This window comes from Solanum tuberosum, unplaced genomic scaffold (genome assembly GCF_000226075.1).
Source record: "Solanum tuberosum cultivar DM 1-3 516 R44 unplaced genomic scaffold, SolTub_3.0 scf00233, whole genome shotgun sequence".
In the NCBI taxonomy this organism is placed as follows: Eukaryota; Viridiplantae; Streptophyta; class Magnoliopsida; order Solanales; family Solanaceae; genus Solanum; species Solanum tuberosum.
The window spans coordinates 793,911-816,019 of NW_006239170.1; the positions used below are offsets into that span (position 1 = coordinate 793,911).

Sequence of the window (22,109 nt, forward strand, 5' to 3'; positions counted from 1 at the left end):
ATGCCAAGAAACTAGTTTAACGCCAAAAAATTCGAAACTCAAACGGAGCGTCTAAAAATTCAACCAAGACTCATTCTAGACTTAGAATCGCCTCCCGAAACCAACGGTACTCTCGGAATTTCAATCTGAGCCTCGGAACCTCATATGTTGACCAAAGTCAACTCTTTATCGAAATTTCACAACTTTAGCAACTTAGGACCTCAATTCTTCGTTTCAACTCCAAATTCAACTCCGTAACTTCACACAGACCTGTTTCGACATTCTAAAACTGCCGGAATCGACGGAAATCCGATCCGAGTCACGAAACTCCAAATGACTCGAAAAAGCACTTTTTAACCAACTTTAACTCATAAAAACTTAACTTCTCAAAAACTCAACTTTTTACCAACTTTTCCTCAAACCAACTTTACAACCACAAAACATGGGACTCGGGGCAACTACCGAAAGGGCAAAATAGTCATTTCCACGAAAATCACCAAAATGACCTTTCGGGTCATTACATCATTCACCACTAAAAACCATGTTCGTCCTCGAACATAAAGTAAAAGAAAGTACCTGAAGCCTCGAAAAGCTGGGGATATCGAACCCGTATATCATCCTCGGACTCCCAAGTCGCCTCCCTATCTGATCGATGCCTCCACTGAACCTTCACTGAAACGATGTCCTTAGTCTGGAGCTTGCGAACCTGTCTGTCCAAAATAGCTATAGTCTCCTCCTCAAATGTCAAATCTGGACTCAACTCCACCGACTCAACCGAAATCACGTGAGACTCATCCGAAACATACTTCCGGAGCATAGAAACATGGAAAACTGGATGCACGACTGTCAAACTAGGTGGCAAGGCTAACTTGTAAGCCACCTCTCCTATCCTCTCCAATATCTCATATGGGCCAATGAACCTAGGGCTGAGCTTGCCCTTCTTCCCAAATCTCATCACACCCTTCATGGGCGATACCCGAAGCCAAACTCAATCACCCACCATGAACTCTAAGGGTCGAACCCTCCTGTCAGCATAGCTCTTCTGCCTACTCTGGGCAGTCAAGAGCCTACTCTGAATCACACGAACACGCTCCATATCCTCTCTAAGAATATCAGTACCAAGGGAGTCCACCTCCGCTGAATCAAACCATCCAATAGGTGATCTACACCGCCTACCATACAGTGCCTCAAAAGGTGCCATCCCAATGCTAGAATGATAACTGTTGTTGTAGGCGAACTCTGCCAATGGCAAGTGTTGATCCCATCTAGTACCAAAGTCGATCACGCAAGCCCGAAGCATGTCCTCCAACACCTGAATAGTCCTCTCAGACTGACCGTCAGTCTGAGGGTGAAAAGCTGTGCTCATGTCGAGTCTAGTGCCCAAATCATGTTGTAATGCTCTCCAGAAATGAGAAGTGAATACTGAACCCCTGTCAGACACAATAGACACCGGCACCCCGTGTAACCGCACAATCTGACTAATATAAATCTGAGCCAACTTCTCCGCTGTATACCTCACTCAAACCGGGATGAAATGAGCAGACTTGGTCAGTCTGTCGACAACCACCCATATAGAATCATAACCACCCACGGTGGTAGGCAATCCAACTACGAAGTCCATAGCAATCCTCTCCCACTTCCAAGTAGGAATGGGCATCCTCTGAGTCACACCACCAGGCTTCTGGTGCTCACACTTGACCTGCTGACATGTCAAGCACCTAGCCACAAACTCTGCAATATCCCTCTTCATCCCACACCACCAATAGTGCTGACTAAGATCATGATACATCTTCGCCGCTCCGAGATGAATAGAATACCTAGAATAATGGGCCTCCTCAAGAATCAATCTGATCAAATCACCAACCTTGGGCACACATATCCGGCCCTCAATCCTCAATACACCCTCGAAGTCAATCTTAGCCTTCTTGGCTCCACCACTCATCACCTTGTCCCGGATGAGACATAACTTCGCATCCTCATACTGATGCTCTCTAATATGCTCCATCAAAGATGAACGGGCCTCAATGAAGGCAAACACACCTCCACTCTCCTCAGAAACCCGAAATCTCACCATGCTGTCAAATAACCTCTGAACATCCCGAACCAAAGGCCGCCTCTCAACACTAATCGCGGCAAGACTCCCCATACTAGGAGTCTTCCTACTCAAGGCATCGGCCACCACATTGGCCTTCCCGGGGTGATACAAAATGGTCATGTCGTAGTCCTTGAGCAACTCAAGCCACCTACGCTGTCTCAAGTTCAGATCCCGCTGAGTGAATATGTACTGTAGGCTCCTATGATCAGTAAACACCTCGCAATGAACACCATATAGGTAATGTCTCCACAGCTTAAGCACAAATACCACAGCTGCCAACTTCAAATCATGAGTGGGGTAATTCTTCTCGTGTGCCTTCAGCTGTCTAGAGGCATAGGCTACAACCTTACCCTTCTGCATCAAAACACCTCCAAGTCCAACACCCGAAGCGTCACAATAAACAGTAAATCCAACACCCTCCTCTGGCAAAGTCAAGACAGGTGCTGAAGTCAATAGGGATTTGAGCCTTTGGAAGCTCGTCTCACACTCGGGTGACCAATGAAAAGGAACCGTCTGCTGAGTCAATCTGGTCAACGACGCAGCTATAGTAGAGAATCCCTGAACAAAACGCCGATAGTAACCCGCCAAGCCAACAAAACTCCGAATCTCAGTAGGTGATGTAGGTCTAGTCCAACCCTGAACCGCCTCAATCTTGGCTGGATCAACCCTAACTCCATCCTTAGACACCACGTGCCCTAGGAAAGCCACTGACTCAAGCCAAAACTCACACTTAGACAATTTGGCATACAACTTCTCATCTCTCAACTTCTGTAGCACGGCCCTCAAATGACCAACATGATCCGCCTCAGTCTTGGAATATACCAAGATGTCATCAATAAACACAATCACGAAGGAATCCAAGTATGGGCGAAACACTCCATTCATCAACTCCATGAACGTCGCAGGGGCATTGGTGAGCCCAAATGACATCACCAAAAACTCATAATGACCATATCGTGTGCGAAAAGCTGTCTTCGCCACATCTGAAGGCTTAATCCTCAACTGATGATACCCAGATCTCAAGTCGATCTTAGAGAACAAGGCTGCCCCCTGAAGCTGATCAAACAAGTCATCAATACGGGGAAGGGGATACTTGTTCTTCACCGTTACCTTGTTCAACTGTCTATAGTCAATACACATCCTCATCGACCCATCTTTCTTCTTCACAAATAAGACCGGTGCACCCCAAGGCGACACACTAGGGCGTATGAATCCTTTACTCAATAAGTCTTGAATCTGATCCTTCAATTCCTTCAACTCAGCTGGAGCCATACGATAAGGTGGAATAGATATAGGCTTGGTGCCCGGCTCCAAGTCAATAGAGACAGAATCAGATCCTTCAATTCCTTCAACTCAGCTGGAGCCATACGATAAGGTGGAATAGATATGGGCTTGGTGCCCGGCTCCAAGTCAATAGAGAAGTAAATATCACGAACAGGAGAAACGCGAGGTAGATCCTCGAGAAACACATCAGGGAACTCCTGAACCACTGGAATAGACTCCATGGCTGGTGACTCAGCTCCAACATCCCGAATAAAGGCCAAATAAGATAAACAACCCCGGTCAATCATCCTCTGAGCCCGAATATAAGATATGACCCTGTTGGGATACGAACCACTAGTCCCTCTCCACTCCACTCTAGGAATACCCAGAATAGCTAAGGTGACAGTCTTAGCATAACAATCAAGAAGCGCATGATAGGGGGAAAGCCAGTCCATACCCAATATGACATCAAAGTCTAACATATCAAGAAGAATCATATCCACCCAAGTCTCATACCCCGATAAGACAACAAGACAAGATCGATATACTCGATTCACCACTAAGGGTTCACCTACGGGTGTAGAGACTCTAATAGGCACAGACATACGATCACAAGTCAACTCAAGGCCGGAAACAAAATATGTAGACACATATGAGAATGTAGAACCAGGATCAAATAACACAGAAGCAGGCCGATGACAAACTGAGACGATACCTGTGATAACTGCATCAGAAGCCTCAGCCTCGGGCCTCCCAGGAAAAGCATAACACTGGGCACCTCTGCCCCCACTCTGTGAACCTGAGGCGCCACTAGCACCTCTACCCGAAGCTCGTCCGCCTATACCAGATGCCGATCCCCGACTCCTAGCCGGAGGTGCTGAATCTCTCTCTGGGACCGCGGGGACAGTACGGTGTGGTCCAGACCGAGTCTGATGTGGACACTGACGAATCAAGTGGCCTGGATCACCGCAACCACAACAAGACCTAGGTGTGGATCCTGACTGTGAAGAACCCGAAGTAATGCTATAACCACCTCGACCCGAACCTGGAGGACCCCGAGCTGCTGGCCCACCCTCGATAGCTGGTAATGAAACATGTACTGGCCTCTGACGCTGGAAGGACCCGCCTCCCCTGTGTGGGCCCCTACCTCCTGACGAGGTACCCAAATACTGACCACCTGTACGGACCCTCTTGGGCCCACCAAAATCATCCCGCTCAAGCAACTCAGCCTCTCTGGCTGCACTCACTATAGTCTGGAAGGAAGCACCCTCTCGAGATGATCTAAACACATAACTACGGATAGTGGGAGTCAAACCCCTGACAAATCTGCGAATCCGCTCAGGCTCACCTGAAATCAAAGCAGAGGCATGTCTCGACAACTGACAGAACCGAGCCTCGTAATCTGCAACTGACATGCTACCCTGCACCAAACTCTCAAACCTCATACGGCTCTCCTCCTGTACACTCCAAGGGATGAAACGACCCTCGAAGGCACTAGCAAACTCACTCCACTCCATGGGAGGAGATCCCGCTGGTCTCGAACTCATGAAGGTCCTCAGCCACTCCCTAGCGACACCGCGTAACTGAAGGGACACAAATCGGACGCCCCTCTCACCTAACATGCGTACCGCCGCCAATATCTCTCGACTCAAGGTCAAAAACTCGTGAGCATCATCGGTCTTAGCACCATGAAACTGAGGTGGTTTCATTTTCTGAAACCTCTCATAGCAGACCTGGTCATCATCTGCCAAGGCCACCTCAAGGGCTGCCGGTACACCTACAACAGGTGTTGGAACCTGTGGTGGCTGAACCACCGGCTCTGGAACCACTGGAATCTGATGCTGATAACCAGGGGCCTGTGCCCCTACCCCAGCCTGTAACCCCGCTGGTATACCTGCTGCACCCTGAGTAAGACGCTCCAATAACCCCAACATCCTGTCGAGTCTGTCATCATGAACTGGGGGTGCATGGCCCGCAGGAGCCTGCTCTGCAGCTACTCCAATCTGTGGCTCAGGTGAAGGCTCTCTACCTCGGCCTCGGGCAGGTGCCGCTCCTCTGGCACGGCCTCGACCACGTCCTCGGCCTCTAGCCCGACCTCTACCCCTAGCTGGGGCCTCAACTCTGACCTCGAGGGCTGCCTCCCCCCTAACTCCGGTAGCTCTAGTCCTCGGCATCTTCCAAAAACATCACGCGATACTCAGCACCCACGATAACAACCTCGCACGATAAGAACAGAATGAAAAAAAAGAAGTCTTTCCTAACAGTCTTCATAGCCTCTCGAAGATAAGTACAGACGTCTCCGTACCGATCCTCGTATAACCAGGGGCCTGTGCCCCTTCCCCAGCTTGTAACCCCGCTGGTATACCTGCTGCACCCTGAGCAAGACGCTCCAATAACCCCAACATCCTGTCGAGTCTGTCATCATGAACTGGGGGTGCATGGCCCACAGGAGCCTGCTCTGCAGCTACTCCAATCTGTGGCTCAGGTGAAGGCTCTCTACCTCGGCCTCGGGCAGGTGCCGCTCCTCTGGCACGGCCTCGACCACGTCCTCGGCCTCTAGCCCGACCTCTACCCCTAGCTGGGGCCTCAACTCTGACCTCGGGGGCTGCCTCCCCCTAACTCCGGTAGCTCTAGTCCTCGGCATCTGCCAAAAACATCACGCGATACTCAGCACCCACGATAACAATCTCGCACGATAAGAACGGAATGAAAAAAAAGAAGTCTTTCCTAACAGTCTTCATAGCCTCTCGAAGATAAGTACAGACGTCTCCGTACCGATCCTCGAGACTCTACTAAGACTTGGTTTGTACATGTGAGACTGTCGAATTACATTATGAAATCAGGAATGAAGTAAGAACAACAATAAGGATGAAGACTAATCCAAAATCTGCTAAACATCATGACTAACAATGTTGACTAACTATAAGCGAATATATATAAATAAATACATGGTTAAGAAGTGCAATAAGGACAATATTGATGGATAATCATAGTTGGATCTAAAGCTAAGCATAATTCTCCTAGCGTCTCTTCAGGTGGAAATAATCTAAAAAGCCTTCTGATATGGGAAACACTGTCCTCAACTTTGTTTGAAAAAGCTAAATAACAAATATGTTGTGTTAGTGCTGTTTCAATATTCTTGAAAATCGCAACTTGCTTTAAGGCCTCGTAGAATTCTAATATTGGCCATCTACCTGTGCATTCATAATTATCATCAATTGTTATATGGAAATCATGGCTACATTTTTTAATAATCCAATAACGTTCTTCAAACTTTTCCTAGGTCTACGCAATTTTCCATGTTTATAGTGAAACTTTTGTCTGGTTTTGGATCATCAATATCTTCGTTCCATATGTAGGTGGTGGATTGAATAGTGGGGGTGATGAATATACCTAGAAGAATTATAATGGTGATAACACTCCATCTTTGAGATACCATGGCTAAGAAATTGGACAATGATTTAATATTTTGGTTTTCATCAATTTTATATATACAAAACATAGCAATTCAAATTTAAGTTGGACTACAATTCTTATTATTACTTCAACGTGAAAACGTGGTATGAGTTATATTAGGAAAAGGATAACTTTTTTTAATAAGGCAAATCAGTTCTTCCAAGCTTATTAAAAAAATATTTTGTTTTCAGAAAATAAATTATTCTAAATCAAATACTACTTGTCCACTTTTAATTGTCACATTGCGCTTTTCGAAAGTCAATTTAATTAATTTTTAAAGTTAAATTAGATTACATTAATTCGATATTTTAAACAAAAAATTTAGATATTCAAAAACTATACGAAAAGTACTATAATTGCATATTAATATGATGAAAAAAAACACTGTAAAAAATGTTAGTCAAAGTTTTTATAGTTTGATTCTAAAAAAGAAAACTATGACAATTAAAAGTGGACAAAGGTTATAGATGTCTAAGACGGGTCTTATATATGTCACAAATATCGGGTTTTTTAAATCGTTTTGGTTCAAATTCCAATTTGATTTGATTTTTTAATCATAACCGGTTTGGTTCAGATTCCAATTCAATTTGTTTTTTTAATCATAACCGGTTTGGTTCAAATTCCAATTCAATTTGATTTTTTAATCATAATCATGAATCCCCGTAGTACGGCCTGACAGGTACGATTGTATTTGCAAAGTCCTAATAAGATTGGACATAAAAAAAATGACTCGTTCGCTAGTTTTTAGGTATTTGACAAGTCAAATAGCGTTAAAATTGGCTATTACTTATATTTACTTCCTTATATTTTGAATGTACTTTGTGAAATCGTGTCTCTACACTATTTCACCTTAGGCAAGCATAGTTTAAGGTAGATCGTAGTGTTACATATTCATCTCAACTCGACAAGCACTTCCCTTTGTTTCTTAATCCTTTTTCAATTTTTATTGTACCTACAATATAAACTTCTTTGTTTTCTTATTCTTCTAAAGAACATCATTCGTTTGTGTTTCAACTCTTAGTTTGATTAACTCCTTCAACCTAGCATGATTCAAGGCCTAATTGCAAGGGTGGATCAAGCATGTTAACACAGCTCGTTCGGGCAATAAGTGTGATTTGAACTATGTATAGTAGAAAAGTCCAAAGTAAAGAATATGTATTTTGATACTCCCTCCATTTCAACACTATTTTCTTATTATTTCGTTAAAAAAAGAATGACATAATTTTATATCTAGAAACATATATAGCCATAAACTTCTCATTTACATTAATGAGAAGTTTTAATAGCCTCGCAAATGATATAACATACATAGACCATAAGTTTCAGTAGTCTTAAATATATAATTAAATACATGATTAAGAAGTGCAATAAGGACAATATTGATGGATAATCATAGTTGGATCTAAAGCTAAGCATAATTCTTCTAGTGTCTCTCCAGGTGGAAGTAATCTAAAAAGCCTTCTGATATGGAAAACACCGTCCTTAACTTTGCTTGGAAAAGCTAAATAACAAATATATTGTGTTAACGAAGTATCATTATTCTTGAAAATCTCAACTTGCTTTAAAGCCTCATAGAACTCTACTATTGGCCATCTACCTGTGTATTCATAATTATCATAAATTTTTTCATAGAAATAATCGCCACATCGTTTAATAATCCAATAACGTTCTTCAACCTCTTCCTTAGACCATGGAGTAAACGAAAGGTCTACGCAATTTTCCATGTTTATAGTGAAACTTTTGTCTGGTTTTGGATCATCAATATCTTCGTTCCATATGTAGGTGGTGGATTGAATAGTGGGGGTGATGAATATACCTAGAAGAATTATAATGGTGATAACACTCCATCTTTGAGATACCATGGCTAAGAAATTGGACAATGATTTAATATTTTGGTTTTCACCAATTTTATATATACAAAACATAGCAATTCAAATTTAAGTTGGACTAGAATTCTTATTAACAAATTACTTCAATGTAAAAACATGGTAATATAATGTTGAGTTATATTAGGAAAAGGATAATTTTTTTAATAAGGCAAATCACTTCTTCCAAGCTTATTAAAAATATATTTTGTAATTAAAAAATAAATAAGCTTATTAAAAAATATTTGTATTTAAAAAATAAATTATTCTAAATCAAATTTATAATCAAATACTACTCCTGTCCACTTTTCGAAAGTCAATTTGACTATATTTTTTAAAGTTAAATTAGATTACATTAAATCGATATTCTAACTAAAAAAATTAGATATTTTAAAACTATACGAAAAGTACTATAAATTGCATACCAATATGATGAAAAAATATCGTAAAATCTTAGTCAAATTTTTTATAGTTCGACTCTAAAAGGAATCTATAAGTCTATGACAATTAAAAATGAACGGAGGGAAGAAATGTCTGAGATGGGTCTTATATATATCACAAGTACAAAGTTTTTTAAATCGATTTAATTTTTTAACCATAACCATGAACCGTCAGGTATGATTGTACTTGCAGAGTCCTAATAAGATGGAGATCAAACAATGACACGTTCCCTAGTTTTTAGGTATTTGACAAGTCAAATAGCGTTAAAATTGGCTATTACTTGACAGTTACTCCACTAGTAGTCCCTTAAAAAAGCAAAACAGACAAACAAACAATAAAAAGTGGCTGTGCTGTAACTACGTTCATGTATGGAAAGTTTGAAAATTTTGACAAATTTCTCCCTAGTTTCCTTCTTTATCATATAAATTGAAAGAGTGAATTCATTAGGGTTGCAACATAATAATAATAATAATGAGTAGGTATAGTTTTTTTCAAAGAGCCTCTAGGGCTTTCAATGACTACCCTCATCTTCCTAAGCTTCTTGTGCTTTTCACTGTTAGGTATGTCAACTATATTTCCAATTTTGTGTGTTTGTTTAGTGTCATAATCTATAGTTTCTTTCTCATTTTAGCATTTGCTTGTTTAACATTTTTATTTGTCTTGTTTGTTGAGGGATTCGAAAAATAAAATGTAATAGCACTATAGTACATGGGATTCAAAACTTGGATCTATAACAGTTTTTGAACCGGTGACTTACTTTCTCGTGTACGAAGGAGATTCAACATCTTATATATAAAACAGAACAAAAAATGTTTTTGGCACCATTTTTGGGTACAAGTCCGGAATTGTACAACAATAGTGTTAATTTATTGGGTTCGAAATCTGTTACTATTTTGGAATGATTGATCTGAGCATTTTGCCATAATATAAAAATATGAAAAAATAATAATTATCATTTCGATTTGTTATTGAATTGTGTGCGCAATGTTGAAACCATAAAAAGAGTTATCGATATGTTGAAAGTGACAAGCGGACAAGTAAAAGTGAATGAAAAGAGTAAGATAGCTTGAAACTGAATGTACATTTTTATACTTGCCATCATATTCACTAGTGCCATTTTAAAGTCAACAATTTGGGTAGGTAACAGTAACACTCTGCATCTTTGGATGTGAAAACTAAATTCTGAATTCAAATTTTGTTTTTCTAAAGAAAAACTTACATTCATAATAGACACAAAGAGGATGAATTTGAATCTCTGCATATGAAACTTACACTGTTTATACATTGTTAAAATTATATATATATATATTGAGTAGATGTTGAACCTACTTTGGCTTCCACCACGTCTGTTACTTTTTCATAATTTGAACCTCTTAGTGAAAATCCTTGCTCCCGCCACTGATTTCAGCAAATCCAGACACTTGTGGTTATTTGCTTCTTCAATTACCTGTCATATTTTGCAAATAATTGTTTGAAGGTGTGACCGCAGTTCTCATTTCTGTTTAATCTTTGTGCTGAATATAAATTTGCCTGGAATTTTCTCTAATGGAAACCTGAATATAGTGGAATACATAGATGTTTCATGTCGCGGGCACTAATTTATTTATGATCGACTGATTTGCTTTGGAATTTGCAGTGGCGGAGGGCTAGCTACTGTATGTCACACTGCATTTGCTGATGCTGGTCAAGATGATATTATTAAGAAGAAGAAAATTGTAGTGCTTGGAACAGGCTGGGCAGGAACAAGTTTTCTTAAGAATTTGAAAGACCCTTCTTATTCTGTCCAGGTCGTGTCTCCTCGCAACTATTTTGCCTTTACTCCTCTGTTACCTAGTGTTACTTGTGGCACAGTTGAAGCAAGGAGCATCGTAGAACCAATTCGTAATATTGTCAAAAAGGTTATACACATCACTGATCTAATGTTTGTTGTTTTTCATCTTTACCCTTACTGATGCCTTGTTGCGTATTTATGTGTAACAGAAAAACTTTGATGTTGATTTCAAGGAAGCTGAGTGTTTCAAGATTGACACAGTAAACAAGAAAGTTCACTGTAAAACAACCCAACCAAATCATTTGGGTGGTGGAATTGAAGAGTTTACCGTAGATTATGACTACTTGGTGATTGCTATGGGCGCTCGAGCAAATACTTTCAACACCCCTGGTGTTGTGGAGAATGCACACTTTCTAAAGGTACCTATATTGAATTGAAGTATAGTCTCTGAAGGTACATTTGAGTCTTGTGACTCGATCTTGCATAAACTAAAATTCGTAGGACTGTGGTAGATTGTTTCAAGAAGGCAAGCCTTCCAAGCATAAACTAAACCAATACTTATATAGTTTCTATAAATATAGATACACCTTATATAGTTTTTTGAAGAGCAAGCAATGATATTTCAATGCAGGAAGTTGAAGATGCACAGAAAATTCGTAGGACTGTGATCGATTGTTTCGAGAAGGCAAGCCTTCCAAGCATAAGTGAAGCCGAGAGGAAGAGAATTCTTCACTTTGTGGTTGTTGGAGGTGGTCCAGCAGGTGTGGAGTTTGCTGCAGAGCTTCACGATTTTGTGAAAGAGGATCTTGCCAAGTTGTATCCTGCACTTAAAGAATATGTCAGTATAACACTACTTGAGGCCGGAGATAATATACTGAACATGTAAGTAACATTCTCTCCACATACTACAGTATAGCTTTTGGATTTTGAACCTATGTTGCTCGGATTTGGATCAGACAGTCCAAGCACATAGTTTTTGACAGCAAGATTGAAATGTGCTTTTCGATCAATTGGTCCAATTCATACCATATTAAAGCTTGTAACCTGTTTGCTTGCTCATCTATCTGTGAGGATCTGCAATAAGCTGTTCAAAATTTCACCATTTCAGGTTTGACAAAAGAATTACAGCTTTTGCTGAGGAAAAATTTGCTAGGGACGGTATTGAGCTGAAAACTGGATCAATGGTGGTGAAAGTAAGTGATCGTGAAATATCAACCAAAGAGAGAAGCACTGGCCAAACTGTTACCATACCATATGGAATGTGTGTCTGGGCTACTGGCATTGGATCTCGCCCTGTCGTTATGGATTTCATGAAGCAAATTGGTCAGGTATGTTCAATTTTATTATCACTGCATTTCTTGTTAACCTTTACTTGTTTCAGCACCAACTCACGTTCGTACCAATCTGTTTTCGTTGATGGTTTGCAGACAAACAGACGAATCTTAGCAACGGATGAATGGCTCAGAGTTGAAGGGTGCAAAGAGATTTATGCTCTAGGTGATTGCGCCACAGTAAACCAACGCAGTGTCATGGTAAAGTTATACTCAATCCTTAGCTTTTGATTTCTTATACTGAATTTCAACAATTTAGCAGCATTTCTTGGAACCTGAAGAAGTCTCAACTTGTAACAACTCTCATTTCCTAATCCTAAATGTACTAAAGGGAACTTAACTTTACTTACCTGTTCCACCCTCACTCTCCCTCATATTGGTACGACATTTTAAATCAAGATCAGGAATTGATACTATTATGCTCACACTTGTGGTATTTTGATTCGTTTGTTTCTGTTCTGAGCTTTTCCGTTCATTTATATAGTGTTGAAATATACATTTCAGGAAGATATTTCAATCATATTTAGCAAGGCAGACAAGAACAATTCAGGTACTCTAAGAGTGGAAGATTTTAAAGAAGTGATCCAAGACATATGTGAGAGGTACCCTCAAGTGGAGCTTTATCTGAAGAAAAAGCAGTTGAAAAACTTTAATGCTTTACTAAAGAATTCAGAAGAAGTTGCTGAAATTAACATCGAAAAGTTCAAGAAATTACTTGCTGAAGTAGACTCACAGATGAAAAATCTTCCTGCTACAGCACAGGTGAATGAATATATAGAGATTGTTTTTCTCTTGTTTATATGCTTCTATTCCTTATCTTATGCTTCTGTCATTACTGTCTAACTAGGTTGCGGCTCAACAAGGTAGCTACCTCGCTGACTGTTTCAATCGCTTGCAAATATGTGAAGCAAATCCAGAAGGTCCACTAAGATTTAGAGGAACAGGGCGCCATCGCTTCCATCCTTTTAGGTAGGCATGAAAATCACTCACTAGGGATGAACCTGTTGATTATGGAAGAAAATGGACATTCATATTTGAATAGGAAATCTTATGAACTCTTGCTTAGAGTTGACATTAAGTGTTTAACTCTGACCTTTTCTGATCTTATGCTTCGTGTTGGTTCGTTCTCCCTCTCTTACAGGTATAGGCATTTGGGGCAATTTGCACCTTTGGGTGGGGAACAGACTGCAGCTCAACTCCCTGGAGACTGGGTTTCAATAGGTCACAGTACTCAGTGGCTCTGGTACTCAGTATATGCAAGGTAAGTCTTGTCAAATTACCGTACCCAGTGTTTACATCAAACCAGGCAATATATAAGTTTGTGTATATGACATCTGTCTTGCTCTATCTGTTTGGTGTGAACACCAAGTGCGAGTAAGTTTTTCCAGTAATCACATTAATGTGTTTGGTTTCATATTTCAGCAAGCTAGTCAGTTGGCGTACAAGGGTGTTGGTGGTATCTGATTGGATAAGGCGTTCCACATTTGGGAGGGATTCTAGCAGAATCTGAAACAATATCACAAATCTGGATTTATTGCTTTTTACATACTGTAATTGAGCTCTTCTTATTAGTGTAGTTGAGAAATCTTGTTCGGTTTGTATTTCTGTAACCAACTTCCTGGTTCCAAGTAATATTTCATCAGTATTCTTTAGAATTCTACCAGCCTTTCTGGCACTTACAAAGGGTATAGTTCGACTTGTTTCTTATAGTAATAGCATTTCACTGCTTGCAAGCAGGGGCCGAAAGCAGAAATGAAAACACAGAGATTCAAAAATAGTGCAAAAATGTCATAGTTTGGAGTCGGATAACTGATATATTTAAAGCCTCTATCTCACTGCACTTCAAGCTTCTCTTGTGTTTCTGGGATTCAACAAACAATACAGTGTAAAAAGAACTTCACCTGCGCGCACTGTACAATTTTCTACAGAAAGGGATCAATTGAACGTGGCTCTGCCATTACTTGCAAGTATTCTATAGATTGATCATTGATTACTAGAAACACATCATACAATTGTAATATCTCTCTGTTTATTCTGCTAAAAAAAAGGAGCTCAGATAGTAGAGAAGCCCTTTTACACCACTTACATGATGCACCAAACTATAAATGAGGTTACAATATCCACAAAATAATTTGATATTTACACCATTAAACATCAACTAGATGCATCTCTTCTCCCTTTTCATGCAGGATAAGAGCATATTAAGGAGAACCCCCACAAGGAATAATACTTTGAAAAATTCAGGTGTAGTCATTTCAGAGATCCAACCATCGAATGTGGGGAAGTCAGCCTATGATTGGACCAGATGGCTGGTTACGGTTCTTCAACTTTACTGGCCTGTAACCAAAAGAAGATCTTTTTAAACTTCGATATGCACGGCAATAATTCCAAACAAGAAGTTGTGCCTTTAATAATAGAATCATATACTATGAACATACACCAGTCTGCAGATCCATTTTAAGTTGGAGAGAACATGTATTCTATGAAAATACATACCACAACCTATCCCTTCTTGTTGAAGATAACAGCAGCAGCCGGCAACAGCATGCAGCAAACTGATGCTCTTTGTAAACATTACTCAACCGGAGTCCATGATCAATTTTGCACTGCTATACTATCTGTTTTTCTGTCGATTATAGTTTGACCCATGATTATTTGAGATTGATTCCTTCATCTCATTTGAAAAGGCAATAGCCAACTCAAACTTACCCATCTTCTTTAAATTACTAATCAGTAATTTGTAAACATGAATTGATGGGCAGATACCCTTGTGCTTCATCTCATTAAAAAGTCTCAGAGATTCTTCAATATTACCAGATTTTCCAAAGCTGTCAATCAAAGCACTATAAGTTCGCAAATCTGGTTCAATTTCTCTCTCACACATCTCCCTGAAAAATACTAAGCACGACTCAAGCCTGCCAACCTTTCGCAATCCAGTAATTAAGGTATTATAAGAAACAATATCAGGAATTAGCCCATCCTCTTTCATTGCCAAAAACTCATTAAGCATTTCATCTATTCTACCACACTTCCCTAAGATTCCCAAAATGGTGTTATATGTGATCACATCGGGTTTGGATTTCAAACTCTTCATCTGATCAAAAATCAGCAAGGCCTTGTCAATCTGTCCACATTCAGCGAAGGCAAAGATGATCCTATTCATAACTGTAGTACTACTTGGAAATATCAACTCCGACATCTCCCGGACAAATCTTAGTAAGCAGGGAACATCATTTTCTTTGATAAATGCCTGAGCAAAGATAAGATATGTAGATGAATTCAGAGATTTGCAAGATACTAACAGATCCTTGAAACACTGACATAGGAGGCCAATATCGTTTTCCTCGATTGCAGCTTTCAGAAGGCGATTGTGTGCACTAGGGCGGAGGGAGATATTTTTATCATGCAAGGTCCGCACTAGCCTAATGGCTCCTGATAGATTTCTGTCATTGCAAAACTTATCAATATATGTAGCACAGAGTTCCTCTCCTGAACTTTGAGAATTGGCCATAACCAAGAGAACTTCTGCCAACACATCATCCACAATTTCAGTGGGGGATGCCTGGGTTGAGAATGATTGGCAGCAACCAAAAATACTAGGGGCAAAAGTTGGCCAATTGAGGAGGACTCCAACTGGGATGGATTTAATACAATTCTGTATTAGAAATTAGCAGTAAATCACAACATTAAACGACCAAAGAAAAGATTGTACTTCCCTAATAGAAATAGATAAAGCAAGTGACTCAAGATTGTTAACAGGACTAGAGTCAAAAGAAATATAATCTCTTAATTAAGTGTTGCAAAAAGAGTTTCCCAATCTCAAAGTTGAGTTCTCTGAGTTAATTGTGAAATGAGACTTAACTACCAACCCATATACTCAAACAGGCCTCTCTAGTACAAAATACAGTTCATAGCTTCCTAGTTCAAACTTTGCATGAGATGATTTGAAATCTATTTCCATGAACTAGATCATACAGATAAACTTCAAGGCTTATAACTCAATCACTTTAACCAACTCCCATTTGACATGCAAACACCAACCCTAACCCATTCCCCACCCAAAAAAATGAAGGAGAAGATAAAAGCTGCATACAAGCATTACCAAATGAAAAAAAAAAAAAAAGATAACAACTGCAAACAACCATTACCAAATGACATTCTCATATATCATGTCTCTTACTAAAGATCAAAAATCTGGATTATTGGACCTGGGCCAGCTTGAATCAAAGTTCATTTCTTTTGGCTGGTTACTAATAATAACAATAACTCTTAGCACACTTGCACAAAAAAGAACATCCCCTATCTAACTGTGCTCTTTCATAAATAAGAAAAAATACACTAAATTTGTCAAGCTTCAACCACTCCAAAATATAAAGGGCAAAGGACCTTTACACATCATGTATGTTCCCTTTCGTCTCCTTGTTTATTCCCCAACAATCAATAAAATAAGCATTTAGTACTCCCTCCATTTCAATTTGTTTGACTCAATCTTCCTTATCGGCAACTCTTCAACACATGACATGCTTACGACCATAAGATTAAAGGAGAGTTTGGTAAATTCAACATATATTTAGCTCAAGACCACAGGATTCAAAAAAAAGTGTTCTTTCCTTTCTTAAACTCTGTATTAAGTCAAAAAGACAAACAAACTGAAACGGAGGGGTATGCATTTTCAGGTAAAGAAACTAAATAACCCAAAAGAATAATACTCACATCAAGAAAGAAATTTCCACAGTGATGCAATGTGTTGAATGCCCGAAATCCTTTAGCAGAAGAGTGTAACCCAACAGCAACACTATAGTTCAATCGATTAAAACAAGAACGGCATAATAGGAAAGTTAAAGTGGTCAGTTTTGCTCTGCCATTTAAAGCAGCTGCTACCATCTTTTCTGCAGAGATTTTAGGGGTTTTATGAAACCCAAATTAGGGTTTTAAGCATTAAGTGTCGAAATTGTAGATTCAATGAATTGGGGGAAGACCCTAAAATCCCTAATTTTCATGGTGTCTCAAGAGCTTAAAGAGAAACCCTTGCTCGCATTTTCGGCTGTAGACGACGTGTATTATTGCCTATATCTAATGGTTAAAAAAATTAAAATTATGTTTTTATGATAAATGTGTAGAGTTTTACATATGTAATATGTAGGCGTTTCAATATTTATTTGGTTGAAGCTGAAAAAAAATAATTAGAATTGAAATTTTATTTAAATAAGATTACTTGAAAAAGTTGAAATTTTGCTAGGGGAAATTATTATTTATGCAAAATATTTTTTTTACCCATGTTTGATATGTGTATTGGGACATGACTAAATTTGAATTTGTATAAAAAATTTCAAAGTTCCCTAACAAAGGCGAGTTTGTATCCAAGGAGACTCATTTGATTAAAAATAAAAGAGTGAATACTTACTACTTTGCAACAATCCTTATTGGTCTCAAATAAAAATGCTAACATCACAATTCACATTCACTATTTCAAATTAATTATGGACAAAATGGCCAACCTTAAATGTGCAAATAATATTAATTTCGACTTAAATGTGCAAATAATATTTGTGTTAGACTTAAATGTGCAAATAATATTAGTAGTTTCGTATTTTCAGCGTTGACGCAAACCATGGTACCTCTCTCGGTCCATTTCATATGATAGATAGTATTATTGATTAGAGACTGAGTTTATAATTTTATTAGTGATATTCCCTATTGGGATTAACTAATATCCCGTCGGTGGATAACTATTTTACACCTATATATATACACTAAAACTAAATACAAAGTATTGCTTACATGTACTTTCTAACTCTCACAAGTCTGTATTCAAGATGTGCTAATCTCAAGGGAAAGTTTTACGTATAAGAGTTTGTGGAGTTCCCCTATTTGTTTGAGATTGAGGCGTAGTTACTGTTGTTGTTGTAAGAGTTTGTCGAGTTATATAATGTGTCGAGCGATTAAATTACATGTATTAGAGGGTGTTGAGCTACATAACTTCAAATACATATTTCATTGACAAAATGTAGGATTAAAAGCTCTTACTTGGTCATGGATTTCAAATGACTTGTTCTTTGTGACATATAGTTTCTGCAGAAAAATTATTTACCTATGGCAACATGGATTCCTACTGTCCTACACTTGATGAATCTCCAGAAATATTTCATAGAATCGTTTCCTCATGGACAAAATATAGGGACAAAAAGCTCTTTGCTTGTTCATGGATCTTACCAAATGACCAACTCTTTGGAAATTCCAGTTTCTGGAGATGACTCATTTGCCTATAGCATATGGAAATATGGAATTCATATAACATAAAGAGAAGCTAGTTACTGCATTTTGGAGAATCCGACATAGGTGCGCAGCAATGTTGGAGAGTCCGAGCAACATAGCTTGATACTACTTTGACAACAAGAGAAGCATCTTAAAAGGTATGCAACAGTTGACATCAACTGCAAACTGAAAATGACTTATCCTAAGTTAAGGAACTCAAAAGGATGAAGATGAGAAAGTTAGTGCTTGGTTGAGTATAAGAATTAAGAAGATAAGTAGTTCTGAAGTAATGTACAGAAGAACTTTTAAAGTCCAATGATGCAAGCCCTGAGTTTAGTAAGTTTAAAGTATAAATGAAACAAGAAGAAATTAGACAGATATGGAAGTGAAATAAACTGAATTATATGACTCTCATCCTTAAGTTAGAGAGCTGTAGAAGTTTGTCCCTTGAAAGAGAAATTGCATTTCACAACAGAAATGTAGAGATGATTAATCACAAGATGTCTATGCAGACCGGGCAACATGAAGAAGCTAGGGAGTAAAACTAGACCTGTTGTCCAAACTCGAAAAAATGAAATAAGCAAACACCAAAGAACATAAGAGAAAAAATCTGTTATGAATGAAACCACCACCAGTGACAATACCAACACACAAAAGATAAACAAAGGTCCTTCATCAATTAAGCCACCACCAATAATGTAGGGAAGTCTCCAAGGGGAAGGATACACAAATCTAGGCTGGAGAAACACTAATATCAAAGTTACATTGACTTCAACTGCCAAAATGCTTCAGCCGCTTATACCTTAAGAAGCTGCCCGGGGTGAGGGGTGGGTAAGTATGAAGATGATATTAGTTACAAGGATGTAGGAGATGGCTAGAAAAAGAAAGTAGCATAAGAACCTCAAGGGAAGACTAAGTCACTGAGATGCAACTTCCATCATGAGACACTGTAAGGACAACAACAACAACAACAACAAAACCAGTGAAATCCTATAGGTGGGGCGAAAATGAGGAACCTAACCAACGAGCCAACATCGTCCTTTTGACCCTGAAGGACATAAGGTCCATCATACAGACTTTTCCAACTAGAGGAGTGCAGCATGTAATTGAAATCTTAAGTCATTAATTTGCCTCAAGCATGAGCTATTATATTATCATCAAAGTGAATTGAAGCACAGAAGTAAGTTTCTTCCCTTGCAAAATTCTAAAACAGCTGAAACAACAACCTATATATAACAAGGAGGAAGCAATAGTAATGTCCAACATTTTCCTTAGTAAAAGTAACTTGGCCACATACTGCAACACAAAGCCTTATTCATATTGTACCAAACAAGCTAGAATACTAGTATGCCTCAGATAAGAATGAACAAAAATTAAAAGGCAGGACTGAAAATATAAAGATCATAATGAAAAGGGTGAGCTCCCCTTATTTCACATTATTCCTCTTCAGCATCTTCGTCGGCAAAACTGAGAACTTGACAGACTGATGGCTCCTTATCTTCATCATTGCTGAAAAATGATTTCTTGCCTATCAACTCTACCACTCTTTTGGCAGGTCCAGAATCCCTAGGAGTCTCATTGACAGTGCACCGAGCAATCCTAATTCTAGGAAGCAAATCAGGTTTCACAGTAATGCTCAGTGGAGATTTTTCACTTTCTGTGCTAGCATGAACTACTATCTCACTAGGAATTTCCCATCTCTTTTTCACCCTGCTTTCAGTACCCAAATTCTTGTTTTCTGTTTGTGATACACGCGTTTTCCCTACAGATAAAGATCGTTTCTTTTCGTTTCTCTTAGTCTCATCCTTATCATTCTCAGGTAAAGACCTCTTTCTCACTACTGATGACTGATTTGTGCTCTGATTGTACCTACTAGCCACAACCCTCCCTGGCCTCTGCGGCTTCTTGCTAGCAGCAACAGACTTTTCGCCATCTTTGAATAACTTCTTTGGCTGAACTGAACTCAGAAATGCATCATCCTTCTTCAGATTCTTCTTTGATGCAATTGTAGTAACTGCCTGCCTTGAAGCCGTAGTTCTTGCTGCAGCTTTTCTTGATTTGGGACTAAGGCTTGAACTTTTTCCCCTTTCTTCTTCAATCTCTTGAAGCTTCCAAAAACAAGACTTTCGCCTGTTTTGTATTGGCTGAACAGGTGTAATCATTTCCTGTTTGCCCAATTTCCCTGCCTTTGTCCCTGCAAAAATCTCTGATGGCCCCATACTTAACCCTCGACTACGCGTTCCAGCGAAAATCTCAGCTGGTCCTAAACTTAGACCCCTTCTTGTCTGCACCTTTGTTTTTGCACTCATTGATGAACTCTCATCAATCTTTTTCTTCTCCTCTCCAATCTTAACACTCATTTTTGGCTCCATAAACTTTGCTGGCACAACCCTCCCTCTCTTTTCAACAATCTTGAAACTTTTTTCCGCCTTTTCAATTCTCAATGCCTCTAATTTCGAATTCAATCTACTAATCTCCATTTCAATTTCTTCAATTTCCTCATCAATCCTCTTTTCATCGCGGAAATCGCTGTCCTTTCCACTCTTTCTACTTGTCATACTCATCTCATCAACACTCTGTTTAGAAATAGACTTGTTTAGTTTGAGTCTTGAATTCTCCAGAGCCCCATTTGGGTTTAGCGGCTTGAAGGGCATCGAAACTGACAGATTAACAGATGAAGAATTCTCAAACGAAGGAGTCTGATTCTCCTTGCTTGAGACATCAGATTCAAAGGAATCCGTTAACCAAGAACGTTTCAGTGATGAAAAATCTGCAGAATCGCCATTATCAAAAGCAGCATTGTTCCATATCTGAACATCTGCTGGATTAATCCCTTCTGGGTATTGTAAAACACTCATTTTTCTCAAATGGGTTTCAAAAAAATTCACAAAAGAAGTAACAAAAAGTATGAATCTTGAAAATTTCTTGATGTAGATGGAGAGAAAAGTTGATTCTGAATTGGGGAAAATTGTTTGAGCCTTTTTGTATTTTCAAGTTTTTGACCGTTGGGGACAGAGAAATCAAACGTTGGATTGTCCGCTCCATCGTGGCCGTTGGATATTAAACGGCTCGAATTGACGCTCCGATTTTGATTTAAAGGCTAAAAATTGGGTCATAAACGGTGGTTAAGTTCTGATTTAACAACGTGCTCACGCTCCTCTCCCTTCAAGGGGATAGTAATATGTACTCCCTTCGTTTGTTTTTACTATATTATATCTATTAATTATAAGTTATTTAATAGCAAAGATAAAATCGATAAATTATTTTTTAGTTTTTAAAATAAGTAAAATTAGATAATTATTTTTAATATTTTGAACAAATAAAGATAGACCAAGGAAGTACAATATAATCACATGGTTGATTTACCTATTTAGGATATTATTAAGATTTTATTTCTATTTTTAAAATTTGCAATTATAAATTTTAAAAAATTATTCTTGAGGCAATATTAAATTTGAGTTTGATATTTACCCATATAACATTCAATCTTACGAACAAAATATCAACTATTATCCAATGTTTACAATAACTTATAAAATTTAGATTGTGATATAATGTTTAAAATAACTTACAAATTTTAGATTGTGAGCTAACAAAATTTTTAAAATAATTTTTCAATTTGCTCAAAAAAATTAAGATTGTGATCTTGCATA

At 38.7% G+C, this 22,109-nt stretch overlaps 3 protein-coding genes across 3 annotated transcripts; 1 reads left to right on the forward strand and 2 right to left on the reverse strand.

Moving 5' to 3' along the window:
* The first annotated feature begins 9,570 nt into the window (after positions 1-9,570).
* Positions 9,571-13,960, forward strand: LOC102582903 (external alternative NAD(P)H-ubiquinone oxidoreductase B3, mitochondrial-like). Its single transcript, XM_006357468.2, has 10 exons — positions 9,571-9,659; positions 10,736-10,997; positions 11,080-11,289; positions 11,502-11,752; positions 11,979-12,198; positions 12,298-12,402; positions 12,706-12,963; positions 13,049-13,170; positions 13,343-13,462; positions 13,624-13,960. The coding sequence occupies exons 1-10, from the start codon at positions 9,571-9,573 to the stop codon at positions 13,709-13,711; spliced, it is 1,725 nt and encodes a 574-aa protein (XP_006357530.1). The 3' UTR covers positions 13,712-13,960.
* Positions 13,961-14,128: 168 nt separating this feature from the next.
* On the reverse strand, positions 14,129-17,294 carry LOC102583235 (pentatricopeptide repeat-containing protein At1g11900). Its single transcript, XM_015313461.1, has 3 exons — positions 16,915-17,294; positions 14,698-15,856; positions 14,129-14,538 (listed from the first exon to the last, which is right to left on the reverse strand). Exons 1-2 carry the CDS (start codon positions 17,083-17,085, stop codon positions 14,816-14,818), a joined length of 1,212 nt encoding a protein of 403 aa, XP_015168947.1. The 5' UTR covers positions 17,086-17,294; the 3' UTR covers positions 14,129-14,538; positions 14,698-14,815.
* Positions 17,295-19,670: 2,376 nt separating this feature from the next.
* Positions 19,671-21,399, reverse strand: LOC102583657 (uncharacterized). The gene has a single exon (XM_006357470.2). It carries the CDS (start codon positions 21,312-21,314, stop codon positions 19,893-19,895), a length of 1,422 nt encoding a protein of 473 aa, XP_006357532.1. The 5' UTR covers positions 21,315-21,399; the 3' UTR covers positions 19,671-19,892.
* Between the last annotated feature and the right edge of the window lie 710 nt (positions 21,400-22,109).

Coding starts and splice junctions, on each gene's coding strand:
- LOC102583657 (XM_006357470.2), bottom strand. CDS start 21,314: ATGAGTGTTTTACAATACCCAGAAGGGATTAATCCAGCAGATGTTCAG.
- LOC102583235 (XM_015313461.1), bottom strand. CDS start 17,085: ATGGTAGCAGCTGCTTTAAATGGCAGAGCAAAACTGACCACTTTAACT. Junction 15,857..16,914: donor GTGGAAATTTCTTTCTTGAT/GTGAGTATTATT, acceptor TTTCTAATACAG/AATTGTATTAAATCCATCCC.
- LOC102582903 (XM_006357468.2), top strand. CDS start 9,571: ATGAGTAGGTATAGTTTTTTTCAAAGAGCCTCTAGGGCTTTCAATGAC. Junction 11,753..11,978: donor GGAGATAATATACTGAACAT/GTAAGTAACATT, acceptor TCACCATTTCAG/GTTTGACAAAAGAATTACAG. Junction 12,403..12,705: donor TAAACCAACGCAGTGTCATG/GTAAAGTTATAC, acceptor TATACATTTCAG/GAAGATATTTCAATCATATT.